Genomic DNA, 17,547 nt, shown 5'->3' with positions numbered 1-17,547 from the left:
GCAGCAAAGAAAGCTTGACCTGCATAGCAACCGTTGCTAAACTATTGGGATTGGCATTGGACAATCGCTTTTTGGGCTGGGATTTAGTGAAGGGCTAATTTGGGAGGGGAAGTTGGAATATTTGCAGTGTCATGATGAATCTGTTTACCTGTCATGGGATGAGGCCTTTATGATCATACTGTTACTATCCACAGGGTCACGCTGGAGACATGGGCCCCGCAGGCCAACAAGGAAATCCAGGAATAGAGGTACAAAAATATACTAGAGAATGCAGGTACCTCACTTTGTCCTGAAAACAGGTACCTCACTGTGGCCTGATGACAACATTATACTGGAGCAGTGGTTTTCAACCAGTGGTCCTTGAGGGGGTCCCAGGTGCTCCCCAGTTAAATGATGGAGAGTTGGTAAACAAATGGACCCTTATAGATCTTTAACTCTTGAGAGCGTAAAATGAAACAAAATGGATCCGTACGGGTCCATTTGGTTTCATTTTACGCTCTCAAGAGTTACATTATTGTTAAACCTCTGCATTCGACACAATTAGAGAATGTAGAAGAACAGCTTCGTTTGCCAACAGCATGGAATTGTGTGTCAAGGATAACAAAATATTGTTTAGTTTTGGGTCTGAGAGGCGAAATCTCGTCAAATGTCCGTGGCTCAAATGCAGAATAAATAATAGGCCTTGATAAGAAAAGGGTTGAAAACCAGTGTACTATACCTAGAGAATACAGGTACTGTACCTCACTGTGTCCTGAGGACACGACATTATACTAGAGTCCACAAACTATACCTAGAGAATACAGGTACCTCACTGTGTCCTGAGGACACGACATTATACTAGAGTCCACAAACTATACCTAGAGAATACAGGTACTGTACCTCACTGTGTCCTGAGGACACGACATTATACTAGAGTCCACAAACTATACCTAGAGAATACAGGTACCTCACTGTGTCCTGAGGACACGACATTATACTAGAGTCCACAAACTATACCTAGAGAATACAGGTACTGTACCTCACTGTGTCCTGAGGACACGACATTATACTAGAGTCCACAAACTATACCTAGAGAATACAGGTACCTCACTGTGTCCTGAGGACACGACATTATACTAGAGTCCACAAACTATACCTAGAGAATACAGGTACCTCACTGTGTCCTAATGACTCAACAATATACTAGAGTCCACAAACTATACCTAAGTCTTGACATATTACACATGTAAACCAACCAGGCTAACACATGTACACACCCATACATGTGAACAATAATGCAGACCAGTGAAGGGTCCAAAAGTTTGGTTACATGAATAAATTGGATAAATTCACACTGAGGATTTTACTACGTAGACATACCGATCTTCTTCCAGTTTGCGATGCTAAACCTTGACATGGTTCTTTTCTCTGGTCCACTAGGGCTCGTCTGGCGCCCAGGGTCCCATCGGACTGCCTGGCGAGAAGGTAAGACAACACATCTCCTTTCTAATTTAAAGTTGCAAACTCAAAACATTTGTTTCTTTCTTTTTTTATTAAGTTATGCTCCCCTGGCCTCAGCATTATTACTTTAGTTGTTTTTCTTGTAATGTTCTTCTGAAGAATTTAAATCAGTGAGCACACCACTGTAATGTGATGTCTTATGCCGTTTTGCATCTGAATGAGAAGGTGGAGTAAGTGAGAAATATAAAGATAGAGCACTGAAGACGTCACTTTCAGTAGAGGGCACCAGTCCACAGGTTCATGTACTTTTTATTTGCATTGTAATCCCCATAGGGCGATTTTAGGTCGCTTCATATAAGAACTGTGTTTGAAAAATAAACCGATCAACTCTTATTTTGTTACTCTTTGGGTATATTTGTACATTTCCACCTTCAGTCGATGCTTCATATCTATATGAGTGAAAAGGCCGGGATGATTGGTTTATTTTTCAAACACAGCTCTTATATAAGGCGATCTAAAATCCCCCTATGTGGATTACAATGCAAATAAAAAGTACACGAACCTGTGGACTGGCGCCCTCTACTGACAGTGACGTCAGGACTTTGGCGCTCTATAATCATACTAATCCCTAAATCTTGTTCCTAACAAGTCCCACATCACGGGACAAGGGGGGGACAAAAAACTTTGGGAATTACACTAAAGATGTATGGCCAAGCACAAGGGATGTGAAGAATTACTGTACAATGCTTTTTCCAAATAAACAAACAAACAAAGAAACAAATAAAGAAAGAAAGGATGAGGCCAGTTGTAGCCTCGCAGTGGCCAGACGCGAATCTGCCGGTGGCAAGAAATAATTGCAGGCCAGCTGAGCATGGCAGTGTGACCAGCATCTAGCTTTTGTGGCTGCACAGACTAAATGAAGGACAGGGGTGGTGGGGGGAAATCGATACCTAACAGAAACATACACAAAAGTTAAAGAACACACAGGCCTTAGGGATTCATTCAGTCAGTCCACAAACATACACACGCACACGTGCACTCACGTGCACACACACACACACACACACACACACACACACACACACACACACACACACACACACACACACACTCTCACACTGGCAGAGTAGTCACGTGGTGCTCTCCAAGGTGCTGATCCTGCTGCAGGGAGTGTTCTGACAAAAGCACATTAATGAATGCTGTTCGTTCACACTTATTAGTAATGTTGATAGGCTAATGTAAGTTTAATAGCCTGCGTTGCCTTCATTATGGAAGCTACAAATATGTTTTGCGGCTAGACAGATTTTATATTCCGTCATGTTTTCACTGCCAAGAATGGCTGTTTTGATATTTAAGCTTGCTGACCTCTGAGCTAGCTATTTGCCACAGGCACGATGTTCCAGTGTTTATAGATGATGTGAGCCTATGGTGCAGCACAGGTGATGTTCCAGTGTAAAGGAGCATTTAACTGTATTGCAGTATTGATACTTTTACTTAAGTAAAATAAATGGTAAATGGTGCAAGGACACCAACTATCACTATCACTAACTCTGGGGGAACCCGGGATTGAACTGGGAACCTCGTAGTTCCCATCCGGCCACTCTACCCCTGAGCCACTGCTGCCATAAAAATATTGAGTACCTTTTCCACCACTGGTGATGTTGCAGTGTGTAGAGGTGATATGGACCTGTGGTCTATCATGGAGGAGATGAGGTATCCTCTTCATGTGTGTGTGTCTTTGTCTGTTGTGCACAGGGTCCCCAGGGAAAAGGAGGCTTGCAAGGACTATCTGGTAATGATGGTCCCAATGTAAGTATGCGCATACACACACATCCGCACGCACATCCACACACACACACACGGATTGCACTACGCCATCATGCGACGGAGCGGAGTTGGCATTTGTTATCATTTTTATTACTTACCACAATGCATTTGTGTGTTTCTGCGCCAGGGTCACCCTGGAAGAGAAGGACCTGCAGGAGAAAAGGGCACCCAGGTGGGTAACACGCAGTAGGCTGCATTTGACCAGTGTGTGTCTACACTATATGTATTGTAACATGTTGTGATGTGGAAACCTTGTAACTCCATACTTCATATTTCTCTTTCTGCCCCCATATATGAATGCATATCATGCAAAAAATTATATTAATTGGGTGTTGCCTCATTCATGCAGCTTGATGCTTTTTCGTGGTGAGAAATCTACTTTGTTTCAAAAAAGTATTGCGTAGCTTTATCACCACGGAATATTAGCATTCTCTGTGTGCTCATGATACTAGCGTAATAAGGAACTTTGATCATATCACAGTGTTGTGCAAAGATAGTTACTTGCCTATAATGCCAGGTTAAATGTGGTTAAGTCTGCCTATAGGTTTTGTAAAAGCACTAACAAGAGCTTGTGACTACATTTAATAATAACTACATTGGATCCATTGGAACACGGGTTAACTTTCTTCTATTTACGGTTTTGGACATGCAAGGATTCCATCGGACAACATTGTACACCCAGCCGCAACTCATCACTAACTCTGTCCTCTTATTCTCGTGAAATGAAAACGTAATATAATCTCATGTTTAGCCGTCACTGTTCTGAGATCCCATTTGGGTAGAGACCATTGTGGCCGCTCATTCACTCACATTAAGCCACAATCATGCACACTCCCCATCATTATCTCCATGGTAAGTGCTGCCACAACGTCACTGCGGTCGTTACACCACAGTGTCAGCCCATTAGAGTCAACCGCGCACACACACACACACACACACACACACACACACACACACACACACACACACACACACACACACACACACACACACATTCCAGAATGCTCATGAGAGGGGATGGGACACACAGTATCAAAGCACTGTGTCCACGTCACTCACATCTGCTGTAGGAACATTTTGTACTTTCCCTTGATACTTAACCCATTCTGACCTGAGATCAGATTCTAAAAATGTCTTCTACATCCTGACAGTTTTCTGAAAAAGCTATGTTTCTATGTCAGTCGTTCTTCGATTTTTCAAAAATAGCAGACCTACAAGCTCGTAGCGCGCCACTCGGTGGCGCACTATGAGCTTGTAGATCTGCTATTTTTCTATAGCTAAAGCATAATGGGTTAAGAGCAGTGGTGGAAAGTAACTGCGTACATTTACTTAAGTTGGAGGTATTTCTACTTTTTTTGTATTTTGTATTTGACTACACTACGTCTCGGATCGAAATATTGTACTTTACTGCACTACAATTATTTGAAAACTATAGTTACTACTGGTACTTCAAAACATGCATTAACCGCTTCAGCCCTATATACATTTTGGCCATTTGAAAAGAGCAGATCTACAAGCTCACAATGTGTCACGATGCGACACATTGTGAGCTTGTCTTCTATTTTCAAATGATTTTTTCTTAATGCCAATACCTTTGTACTTTTACTCAAGTACATTTTGAATTCCGGACCTTTACTTGTAACAAAGTATTTCTATATTGAGGTATTGATACTTGTGTGTGAGTACTTTTTCCACCAGACCACTGCTTAAGAGATGTTGTTGTTGTGTTTACACATGCAGGGTGCACTAGGGGCCCAGGGACCTCTTGGCTATCCGGGGACCCGTGGCGTCAAGGTGAGTCATACAAGCGTTACGATTGGTCCAGGGTGTGGATGCTGTCTGAGACTTATTGACTGACAGCTGACAGATAGAAGAACCTTGGCTCTCCAGGGGACTTCTAATAACAGAGTGGGGGAACATTTGATGGACGGGGGAAATATGAGCATCAGACGAGAGAGGAGGAGGTGTGCGTGTACCACGTGCACCAATCCCAGTTTTGCCTGTATGTGATAGTGTGTGAGTGGCACCGTCCGTGGCACTCACTGTTCTGTGATTGTTGTCAACACTGATATCCACCAAGCTGCCAGTTGGACTGGCAGCTCTCAGCTCCTCCCAAAGAGGCAGCCTAACCTTGGTGGCAGTCATTAGCGTGAAATGAATGTATGGTCAATAACTGATCAATGGTCATGCAATGTCAGGTCAAGAGTAAATCAATAGACATTTAACCTCTTAACTATGTTATACTATATCGAGTATATCGTACTACGGTGCCATGTGAAGAATAGTGATCCACAAGCTCATAACGTGTCACAATTAATGGTAAAGGACTACAGATAAGTGAAAACTTATCTTCAGATACGAGTCCATATCTAGACAACAATATAATTGCATTTTCAAAATAATTATATGGAAATTACTTAAAATAAGAAAACTTCTCCATAACTGCTAAAAAACAAGCAGCAGGTACCGTATGAAGAGGACATCATGCGTAGAGGATGTTGCTAGTTAACTTCAGACATTGAACGAATCAACGAGTCGACCAACGACTTTTGTGACATCCAGCAATTTTTTTAACTAAATGTATATCTGCTCTTCTCTTCTTCACAGGGAGCGGATGGAGTGAGGGGTCTGAAGGGGGGCAAAGGAGAGAAGGTTAGACAAATGGATTTTCGAGTTAGGCTAGAAGAAGAAATATCGATTAATTCTGTCGTTGCAGGCGGTATGTTGTGTCTCTTTCTTCCTTGGTGTAATTGTGACACAGTAAACAACACTAGAGTCGAGACGGTTGCTGCAGACTGCAGCAGAGCGATTCTTTAATTACCGTCTTTACACACACTGCTCACACCACCTTCACCTTCCTCACCAGGGTGAAGATGGCTTCCCCGGGATTAAAGGAGACTTGGGTCTCAGGGGAGACAGGGTAAGCGCTCACTCATTTCACAGTGCCTCCTTCTATTTTGTTGTCAAAGGATCAGATTCTTATCGTGTTGCTTTCTGTGCCTTATCTTCAGGGTGACAACGGAGCCACAGGGCAACGTGGAGAGGACGGACCAGAGGGGCCAAAAGGACAATCGGGACCACTCGGAGAGTTCGGTAGTCCTGGGACAGCAGGAGAGAAGGTACGAAAGTACTATAGTGCATTACCCACGTGAACCCACTAGCTTCCCTATTCCGGGGTGAACAAATAGCAGATCTACAGTACAAGCTCACAATGTATCACAATGCGACGTGTTGTGAGCTTGTAGATTGACCGTTTTTGGCGAGCAGATTTGGTGTAGTTGATGGGAAAAAGGAGCAGACCAAGTATTGGGTCAGGAAACATACACTGGTTCAGTGGTTCCCCAGGTTATTGGGAGGAGGACATTGGTACAGTAGAGTATGTAAGGCAATGTCATGTTACTAAAGCCCTGTTCTGTAGCCAGTCTTTACAACATAAAACTGTCTACTATCAGGTGTTCTTTAGACACATTAGCCAAAAAAGGTTTTGGTTTGACATAATTCTTTTAAAATCACACCCGTGTTAAGTAAGTGGTGCAACTCCGTGTGGGCGTCCCAGGGGGGTCCCCGAAACTTCTAGACCCACAGGAACACGCCCAGGGTGTCGGCCCGGTTCCGGCGAGCCGCCCGGTTCCGAAACGGTTGAGAAATGACTGTACTGTACTGTCACTGTACTGTACTGTACTGTCACACCTGAAAACATCATACAGTTAATATATGTGTGTGTTAGGCTGCGCAACAGTGACACTTGGTTGTGAAAACCAACCAAACGCTATTTTCGTGCTCGGACAGACCCAGCCAGCCAGCCAGCCACCCACCCACGGACACACAAAGCTCCTTAATGAAGTGGTTGCACCACTTAAAATGGAGACTACTGGAAACATTATAAATTTATATATATATATATATATATATATACACAACACATTATTACATTATATATATATATATATATATACACTGTATATATATTTTTTTTCTTTTAAAATATATATAATGTAATAATGCGTTGTATTAGTTTTATAAACAGCAGAATCGCTCCAGATCTTCCACCATAGTCTGAAAACTCACCTCTTCAGACTCCATCTTAGCATGTAGCACTTGCCGTAGCACTTTCCGTAGCCCTTGCGCTAGCCTTGACGGAAAATAAATATACTCATAGCTTCACTGTACAGCTATTCTACTGATGTATAGGTACTTAGTTTGCTTATGATTCTTGATGACTATTTATATGTATCTGATGTATTGCCGTGTTTTGTTCTTGGGGGGGGTTACCATTGCACTGAAAACATAATGAACTGTTCTTCTTTCTTGGTTCAACTCTCTAGGGTAAACTTGGCGTGCCAGGGTTGCCAGGATACCCAGGAAGACTCGGGCCCAAGGTGATTTACACTGATAAGCTATTATGATATGAAATGTGTCCCCAGTTTCCTTTATCCGCGCTTTAAACGGAAGGATGCGTGTCTTTGGCAGTGCTGCTTCCTGTCTGATTAAATATAAAGGATGATAAATGGCTGATTAAAAAAACGGGGTATTTTATTAATAGTTCATTAGCGACATCAATTCATTAGGTGTTGATGAATGGTGTATTTAAGGCTGCATCGGACTCACGGATTAGATTCACTTTAATTCGATACAGTGGTTAATTACACACTAAGAGACATCAGGGGCTGATGTGTGATGAATGGACGGCAGTCGCTAATTAACCTCTGTGTGTTGGTCTCAAGGGATCAGTTGGGTTCCCCGGCACCGCCGGAGCTTTGGGAGACAAAGGACGAAGGGTGAGTCCCACACGACCGGTACAATACTGTGACTACCGTAGATTGTTCAAAGCACACTGCGGAGCGGCAGCTGCACAGTGTGTTGTTGTACACAAAGTGGATGATAAATGACTCTCTTACCGTTTCTTGTTGCAGGGTCCAGCTGGCCAGTCAGGATCCGGGGGCCAGAGAGGACCAAATGTGAGTATAGTTTATAGACGGTATTTAAGGTACTGGCGCTTCAGGTGTTGGAAAGCACCTGTCAAGCCGTCGCCGTCTGTTTGGTGGAGAGCTATTTTTAGAAGCTTGTTTTTGCAGTGTATCATTTTATTATCTCACAAGTAGACGCTCCCACTTTGTATTTATTATATTATTATTATATTATATTATTGGAGTGTTCCAGTGGTGGAAGAACTACTTAGATTTTTATGTAACAATAGCAATACCACAATGTAGAAATATGTGTTGTGTTGCAACACATACAAGTCGTATATAAAAAAAAATACTTGAATAAAAGTACAAATGTAAAAGTTTTCCAAATTTGTCGAAACCTTTCAAAAGTATCTTTAAAAGCTCAGAACACACACGAGTTGCGTAAAAATAGGGCTTAATTGGTTTTGTAATAATCTATATCTACAAAGTAACTGGTAACTAAAGCTAAACTAAGTAAAAGTACAGTAAGTAATTGTTTTTACTTGGGTAAATGTTACTTACAGTAGTTACTTTCCCCCACTGAGAGTGTTCTGTCATCATCTGACATGCCCCACATCTCCATCTTGCACAGCATTGGGCTCGTCTGAGGACAAGCTAGACTAGAGAGATGTGCCACCGCCTGACAACCAGGCTGTTGTGTTCCTTTTTTCAACAGGGGGCTCGAGGGGGGAGAGGAGCGAGGGGGTCCACCGGAAAACCTGGAGAGAAGGTGAGATGAGGCCTGCATGCAGCATGCGCATGCACACACTGGCATATACAAAAACACAGTGAGACACACACACACACACACACACACACACACACACACACACCTGGCTGTCTCATAAAGTATGGATGAATGTACAGGCCGGGTTGCAACTGGTTACCGACCCGTTCACTTCTAGATGACAGGCCATCTGCTGCAGTGAGCAGCTACTGTCTGCCAGAGAATGGTACAGTTTACACTCTCCACTTCAAAGCAGCATTCTGGGAAGGATAAAGATTTATCAGAGTGGAGAAAAGTCCTAAAATATGAATGGGTTTCCCCAGTCTTATGCAATAACTCTTGTTTTTTTTTTTTTTTTTTCTCAATTCCTCACCTTGCCCGGTCCGCCTGTTAGGGCACATCTGGACATGATGGCGCTCCAGGGACCACCGGGGATCAGGTAAGGTTCCGCACAACGTTACGTAACATCAGGAGCAGAGCTCTTGATCACTGACGCTTTTGGCAAAAGCTCATTTGATGAACAGAAAGAATAAGGAACAACAGTAAATGCCTAGGAATATGTGATGTAACGTGCAAGGTTTGAAACGCAATGTCGATTTTATTTTATTTATTTTTGCTTTTGTTTGTACTGTATGTGTTTTTCTTTCTTTTGCTATTATTAATACAAATTTAAGTGACAAAAAAAATGTCATTTGAGATGTCAGACACAATTTCATAGCATAATAGAGAAAAAGCATAGATAGCTCTGATTAACTGTGTTGTTATTTCCAGGGGCATCAAGGGCCACAGGGAAGGAATGGTGATGCAGGACCGAAAGGGCCAAATGTAAGTGTGAGAACTCTAGTGCCGTTTCTTGGCGTTGCAATGTACTGGTGCTATTCTTATATTCTCTGATTATTACTTTTTTCTCATTATTTCCCTGGTGTTGTAAATTATGTTTATTATTACCGGTATTACCATTACTGCTGCCATGGCGTCTGAGGAAACCAGAACAAAACTAGAGAGATTTTGGGTGGAAGTTAAGAACCAAATTTCTATTATAACAGGGTTAAGTATAGAACTAGATTTGTTCCATTTTGTCCCCTAAAATGTATCTTGGGTTTACACAAAAGTTCTCAGCGTGCCGTGGTTCAGTGTGTGTGTGTGTGTGTGTGTGTGTGTGTGTGTGTCTGTGTGAGAGTGAAAACGGAGTTCAATGGACTTATCGTCCATTAGCTCACATTAGACTGTTAATGTTCCATTTTCATATCATTCTAATGGATTCCATTTCCAGTGGTGGAGAGTAGCTCCCCTTAGTTTCCTCTGAAGTGAAGCAGCTATGTCCAAGACTCCAAGTGTCGTCCCCGTTCGGTGTCCAAAAGAACAAACATAGCCTACAAAGTTTACAAACCATCCACGCTCATGGCGTGTCTCGACAGCTTAGAGATCTGTTATTTTAAATTGGGCACATATAACGAGGCACGCCGCCGCACCGAGGGACGGCGGTTATAATACCAATCATTTTGGAAATCAAATGATTTGTAGTCCACTGTAGCCTGCAGTGGACTGTAACAATGCGATTGAGTGGTCATCATACACTACAGAATGATATCATTTATGGATCGGTTGGTGACTATATGACGTTGATTAGGCCTAATGATTAGGTTATTCATTGCAGCCAGCTGGGTTTAACGAGATAGCTCAGTGCAACTACAACATGACGAAAACCTGACGCTTCAGCTACGTGTGATAATCCGATAGATTTTTTAAAACAACAACTCATTTGGTGTGCCGCAAACCAGAGGCCAGCCAGCGGTATAAACAACCACCCCACCGTTCACTTCTCTCTGCTCATGCCTGCGCGCAGTCAGTATGCGTGCTGCCGCTCCGAGTCTGAAATGCCAGCGCGCTGCGCCAAGCCCCCCGGCCCCGCCTCCACTCCTCCGTCTTCCTCCCGTCACAATTAAGTGAATCGCCGATAGCGCAGCCCTCTTCATAATAAATACATACTTGTAGGCAATAGCCTACAGCCCTACACATTACACAAATAACAGAATTGCTATTTTTATTATAATAACATTCTTAGAAAAAAGGAGAAAAAGAGAAAGAAAAATCACTGAGCCCGAGGCTCGGCCCGGCCCGACTAATTAGCATAATCTTTGGGCCCAGCCCGGCCCGAAAACGTCGGGTCGGGCAGAGTTTGAGAACTTTAGTTTACACCCAACGACACCTGAATTAAATAGATTTAAAAGAATCCTGAGTATCCGGTTCCGTCCTAGGTTGTCAATACTACAATGTTGGATTGAGGATGTTGTTCCATCTGTATCAAGTTGGCTCCACAATGTTCTGCAACTGCTCCCACTAGAACGGCTCACACATGTTCTCCATGGAGACGTGGATGGATTTTTCTTAATTTGGGGCCCAGTTGTGGAATATATGGGAGGAGAATACGTAGAAATATTATCAAGGGGTTTTGCAAATTAAGGAACCATTCCTGTTAACACAATCAGAGACGGGATTTCTTTCAAAATAGAAGTTCGGGGTGCCGGGAAGATATGGAAGGAACGGAAGCCCCCCCCTTCCGTTCCGGAAAAAAACGGGAGACAAATTTATGCTTGCTTACCTCGCTAAGATTCCGATAAAAGTGATGATCGCTTCATATTTTGAACGAGAGGCATGTTGAAGCTCCCTAGATTAGGAGATACGAGGGATTCTTTCTGCAACGGTAAACAGGGAAGTGAATGGGTCCGCGGATAAGTGAAGAGCAAGGAGTATGGTGTCCTTGGAGGCCAAAAGAAAAATCTGAATATTTTTCTCTCATATCAATGAAAATGCACTACGTCCTAGCAACCCGTCTGGTCTGGTCTGAACCAGTTAAATACAAAGGTTTTATGATTTCGAAGACTATGAATATACAAGTATTAAGAAGAAGATGATGTATAATTTATGTAGGTATGTCTATGTGTTAGTTTGTCTGTGTATATATGAGTCATGTATCAGTTTGTGCAAAAATGAAAAATAAAATGATTGAAAGAACAAAACTAGAAAAAGTGCCCCTTAGGGCACAGGTCTCCACCAGGGCAGGTTGTGGCCTCCTGGTGGCGCTATAATAAGCCAATGTGAAAAAGGTGCCATTTCTTCTTACGCCTTGGATGGCAATTGGATGATTCGAGGCATTTTGTTCCAAAAATAAGTTTTTCAAAAATCCACCTGTTGGTGGCGCTATAACAGGCCAATGTGAAAAGGGTGGGATATATTCCTCAGCCGAATAGGAACGTCTGTGAAATATTTCACGTAAATTGCGTTCATGATTTGAGGCTTTTTGTTCAAAACGGGCCAATCCTGCAAACTTTGAAAGCCAATCAGAATGAAACATGGAATATATCGGACAGAATCTGTCTTGAGCACAAGAGATACTGTGTAACGATTTGCGGGATTTTTGGATAAAATACTGTATGTAGGAGTAATATAAAAAAATGTGTTTTAGAAAAGTCGGCCTCCTGGTGGCACTATAACAGGCTATTCTGGAAAATCTGGGGCAGAAGTTCATCGTTGACATCTAGGGAGTGTGTGTTTGGCATCGACCGGGTTTTAACAGTGCCAGAGATTAGCTGTACACAGATGGACGGACGGACACACACACACACACACACACACACACACACACACACTGTTTGCACTTGCATGAAATGTAATTCAAGCATATACTCGAACCACGTTTTAAACCCATGTTATGTCGTTCTTCATTAAATAGATTAACTTTCTTTTTTTCAGGGACCCGCAGGGAAAGACGGAATACCAGGTCATCCAGGCCAACGAGGCGAACCAGTGAGTCATATCTGTACCGAATCAAACTACACACTGCAGTATTGATTTTGACAGCAAAGTGGTGATTTAGTTTTATTACTCTTTCTATGATCCATATTCATCAATAGTCTTTTAAAAAAGGGGAAAAAAGAAGGATTTAGTTTAGTTCTTTTTTTTAATGTTTTTTTTTGTGGCCTTCGCCTTTATTTTATATTTTTATAGAGCGACAGACAGTAAGCTGACAGGAAATGGGGAGATAGATGGGGGAGTGACATGCAGTAAAGGCCATCGGGATCGGGAGTCGAACCCGCGGCACACTGCCAGACTCGGGCTACCGGCCAAGGTGCCTGGACCGCTGAGCCATGGCAGTTTTGAATCATATTTTAGTCATCTGAAATGTTTTAGTTTTAGTCTAGTTTTGTCATCATAGCTTAGTTTTTATTTGGTTTTTAATTCATTTTCGTCAGTGGTCAAGGTAGTCGACGGAAATTTTAAAAATTTCAACCTTTTCATAGTTTTAGTGGACAAAGTTAACACAGATACACTGTACCACAGCTGTTCTGTCTGTCTATCACTGGAATATAAAGCAGTACACCAAGAAGCTGCCTCACACCAAGGCAGCAGTCAACATAACCTGTATAACGCCACGGCATGCAAGTCAAAAGCTGTGCCTTCACTATTGAATTATTGAAGATCCAGGCAGAGGCACAAGCTGAGAGGCCTATAGTAAATTCAATAAAAAGCTCTGCCTTGCCTGCAGTCCACAGATAACAGCCTCTCAATGTCTGGCTGGCTTTAGCTCAGCGCTTAATAGTGGGTCATAGACTCAATTGTCTCGTCTCGATCCTCAGGGCTTCCAAGGAAAGACTGGACCACCCGGGCCCACAGGAGTTGTCGGACCACAGGTGAGACTGACTGCTAATCGAAAACTTACTGATGATTGACTCTTGTTCTTCACCGTTGCTTTCCATCTCAAGACCCAAAAGACACTGGGAGACAAAAACGTAGAAAAGCCCAATTTAAAAAACAGTTAAGCTCACTGCTATTTTCACAATTTCTTTATTTATATATGGATTTTTAAAATGAAATGTATTAAATGAAATGTTCTTTTCAAGTAATATTTAAAAAAAATCACACCCGTGTCTGTGAACTGAGCGTTGCAACTATAGTTTTAATGTGATATAGTAGTTATTTATTGTTAGTTATACTTTTATTATAGTTGTGGTGCTCAGTGTGAGTGGCCCTTTGGGGTGCTCAACAGTGCCTCTTTCGGTCACCCAGCACTATTGCAGCTGTTCATACCCCAAACGGAGAGACATACATATAGACATAGGGACACATAGGGACCCAGTCATTGGAGCGGTGTGCACCGCTCAAAAATGTCAAAACTAAATGCGGGTGAAAAAAAAGCAAATTATGTTCGGGAAACACTGATGTATACTACTGTATGCAGTGGCAGTGGCAAAGCTGAAGCCGTGGGCTCCTCCTGCGCGCGCCCCACCAACCCGCCCACCCCCCACCCTGACTTGAGGCTCTTCGCAATTGTGTGTTCTGCGTGCAATAAACTGCCCCTGGATGTATCTCAAACATGCCATTCACATAACAGAGTGGTAAGATGTTCTGCTCAGTGAATGTACTTGTGGTGAATTTCAGGGTAAATCTGGCGAGACGGGCCCGACAGGAGACAGAGGACACCCCGGGTCCCCAGGACCTCCTGGCGAGCACGGCTTACCTGGATCTGCAGGAAAGGAGGGAGTCAAGGTGAGCCGCGTTCAACTGAACGTCAGAATCCTAATCACCATCAGGGCATATCGTTATCGTTTCATTAACTATAAGGCCCAACGACTCTTCTCAGCATCGCTGAGAATATCTTAGCTTAACTCCCGGATCTCATCTTTGCCGCTAATTTGCTAATAAATAACAGAGGAAACCTCGCTGCGCAGAGTGTATTATGCCTCATAAAAGATGAATGTTCCTTCTCGGCGTGACTGCCGGTCGGCGTGATTTATGACTGCATAGGGGTCTGCCGTCTGCCCGCTACCGCTCTTAGATCTAATCCTGTGTGTGTATTTGTGTGTGTGTGTGTTGCGTGTGTGTGTGTGTGTGTGTGTGTGTGTGTGTGTGTGTGTTGCGTGTGTGTGTGTGTGCGCGTGCGTGTGGTTTCCAGGGAGACCCAGGACCTGTAGGAGTTACTGGGAAGAGTGGCCCTGCAGGTATCCGGGGCTTCAGAGGCAGCAGAGGCAGTGCGGGTGCCACGGTAAACACAACGCCCCTCATCCCTTCACCTCCGCCTGCTCTGTACAGACTGAGTGCATACTTCTGGAAACGCTTAGCCTTGCACAACGCCCACGGATAATTAACCACTCAAGCCTGATTGACTCTTCGTTGCACCATCATGGTGTCACGTGGTGAAAACAGCCGATCGCATGGCGACCTACGATAGCTTGCACATCAGCTATTTCCCCCCCAAAAAGAGTGATAATTATTTTGTGTGTCTCTTCAGGGTCCCGCAGGTCTAAAGGGGGCAGAGGGCCCGACTGGCGCAGCAGGATCAATCGTAAGAATCTTTTATTACCTTTTCTTGCCCTCATCCCTCAGTTCCCCCATTCCACTATGAAGTCATAGGATATGAGGACTGTTTCCATGGAGATCAGTAATCATGACCGCTGTGCTAAAATAAAATAATAAATCATGTGACAACCTTCACTTTTCTCTCTCTCTCTCCCTCTCTCTCTCTCCCTCCCTCCTTCCAGGGTGCCACCGGTGAGAGGGGGCCTAGCGGACCGGCCGGTGGTATTGGACAACCTGGGCGGGGCGGTGGCATTGGCAATGCAGGGCCAATGGGAGAGAAAGGCGAGCCGGTAAGATTTTAGAACATCATCAAATCATTTCTTGTTACTCTTGCAATGCCGTCTGTCCGTCCTCTTTTACAATCACTGAACATCGCCGGCTCGCTTCTCTGCCTCATTATTAGAGGGAGAGGAGTTGTGTGTGTGTGTGCGTGCTGCGTGTGTGTCTGTGTGTGCATGTGATGTTCTACTTCCTAGAATTATACACATCATCAATGTCGGGAGGAAACCTGTCCAAAATTGTTACTTTTCAGGAATCAAATTCAAAAGTAGCAGATCTACAAGCTCAGGTTACTTCGCTTTGCGCTTCGAGCTTGCAGATCTGCTACTTTTGATGCTTTCTGTGTGACGCTGTAGTGTGATCAAGTAGGCTGTTAATTTACGAAAAAAGAGATAGGAGGTTTCTGCCCACATGTGTTGGTTGCACAGTAATAATGAGTACTATGGCAGGTGTTAGATGCACTCTGTTCTTAGGGTTGTCACAATTATTACATAATCGTCTAAATCGTAATTTTTTGAGATAATCACAATTATTTTGTCATAATCGTCATAACCGTGTCCATGTTAAAAAATGTTCAACATGAAAAAATAGTGGAAATAGCAGATCTACAAGTTTACAACAGCTATTCAGCTATTTCCACATTTTTTATTAGTATAACATACTAACAATAATGTCAGTAATTTATTGGTATATTTGTCATATCTGCCCTGTGCACTGTAATTTCGATTCATAACAAATCTTCCAATGCCAAAGATCGTTAATCGATCGCTATCATTTGTGTGACAATGAATGGTGAACTTAAATGTGTAATGGTGACAGCCCTGACTGTTCCTTCCCATGTGTTCCCCTGCAGGGAGAGAAGGGCCCCATAGGGCCTGCCGGTCATGACGGGGACCTGGGCCCCTCGGGGCTACCAGGAGCCACCGGGCCCTCTGGGCCTCCAGGAGAGGATGGAGACAAGGTATGTTTGATATGTCATTGGCCGCAGACCCCCCCCCCCTCCCCCCAATGGGAAAAGGCTTTGTGCCAGAGAGACCCCCAGAAGAGAAGATTTATGTTAACGCTGATGCCGCTAGAATTTTTCAAAATAAAGGCACTAGAGTGCCAAGCAAATGAGAGATTTTACTCTGAAAACCCCCGCCTTTCATTTCCCCCCAAAACCGAGAGGTGAAACCTGCCTTTACTACATTACCGTCGTAAATAGAAGCGTAAATATTCTAAACGAGATGCATGATGAAGTCAGAAATGAGACCGAACATCACCGTTATGATCAATCTGCGCGGAGGTAGCGTAAACAAGGAAGTGAATGGCTGAACGCGCAGAAAAACATCTCCGGGAGCGTTGAGCAAGACGGCGGCCACTGTCAAAAAATTGACTTCAGCGATCCCGTTTTATATCGATATAAAAGACCAGATACAAGCTCACAGTTCGCAGTGACACACAAAGTTGTGCACGAAGGGACGGGTTGTGAGCGTGTTGATCTGCTATTTTTGAATAGCCAACATTTAACTAGATAAAGTGGTTAAAATGATATTGATTTAAAATAAAAAAGTTATTTTGACAAAAGTTAACTACTTTAGCTGGGGACCCCCTGGAACCCCCTCTGGCGGTCCCCGGACCCCACTTTGTGAAACAATGCTCTAAAGTGCCTGCAGGTATATGTAGCTAGCTACAGTACATTATGTGCCGATTAAGCCCTTAATTATACGTGTGTGTGTGTGTGTGTGTGTGTGTGTGTGTGTGTGTGTGTGTGTAATGTGTATGTATGTACGTGCGTCTCCACAGGGGGAGACGGGAGGACCAGGGCAGAAGGGCGGCAAGGGAGACAAAGGAGAAGGGGTGAGTTAATCCTAAATCACATCATTACTTTTCCCCACCAGGAGGCAGAGGACAAATTGGCTTCTAATTGGTTCAGGGTAATTCAGAGTAATAACTGTTTGCCTGCTCCTGCCGTCCAGCTGGGAATAT

The 17,547-nt window shown here is 43.5% G+C and overlaps 1 protein-coding gene across 2 annotated transcripts in view; it reads left to right on the top strand.

Moving 5' to 3' along the window:
• Positions 1–17,547, top strand: part of col5a3a (collagen, type V, alpha 3a) — a 66,862-nt gene that overhangs the window by 31,776 nt on the left and 17,539 nt on the right. For both annotated transcript variants that reach the window (XM_080774894.1, XM_080774893.1), the window contains 22 exons: positions 195–248; positions 1,420–1,464; positions 3,196–3,249; positions 3,395–3,439; positions 5,008–5,061; positions 5,875–5,919; positions 6,134–6,187; positions 6,279–6,386; positions 7,593–7,646; positions 7,992–8,045; positions 8,181–8,225; positions 8,893–8,946; positions 9,338–9,382; positions 9,715–9,768; positions 12,697–12,750; positions 13,581–13,634; positions 14,383–14,490; positions 14,897–14,986; positions 15,233–15,286; positions 15,483–15,590; positions 16,433–16,540; positions 17,365–17,418. In XM_080774894.1, coding sequence (XP_080631020.1) covers positions 195–248; positions 1,420–1,464; positions 3,196–3,249; positions 3,395–3,439; positions 5,008–5,061; positions 5,875–5,919; positions 6,134–6,187; positions 6,279–6,386; positions 7,593–7,646; positions 7,992–8,045; positions 8,181–8,225; positions 8,893–8,946; positions 9,338–9,382; positions 9,715–9,768; positions 12,697–12,750; positions 13,581–13,634; positions 14,383–14,490; positions 14,897–14,986; positions 15,233–15,286; positions 15,483–15,590; positions 16,433–16,540; positions 17,365–17,418 — 1,395 coding nt within the window. The remainder of the gene's footprint in view (positions 1–194; positions 249–1,419; positions 1,465–3,195; positions 3,250–3,394; positions 3,440–5,007; positions 5,062–5,874; positions 5,920–6,133; positions 6,188–6,278; positions 6,387–7,592; positions 7,647–7,991; positions 8,046–8,180; positions 8,226–8,892; positions 8,947–9,337; positions 9,383–9,714; positions 9,769–12,696; positions 12,751–13,580; positions 13,635–14,382; positions 14,491–14,896; positions 14,987–15,232; positions 15,287–15,482; positions 15,591–16,432; positions 16,541–17,364; positions 17,419–17,547) is intronic.

The sequence above is a fragment of the Protomyctophum bolini genome (assembly GCF_963924005.1).
Source record: "Protomyctophum bolini genome assembly, chromosome: 11".
Taxonomy (NCBI): Eukaryota; Metazoa; Chordata; class Actinopteri; order Myctophiformes; family Myctophidae; genus Protomyctophum; species Protomyctophum bolini.
The sequence above is the reverse complement of the archived record's forward strand: the minus strand, read 5'-3'. Positions and strand labels throughout refer to the sequence as shown.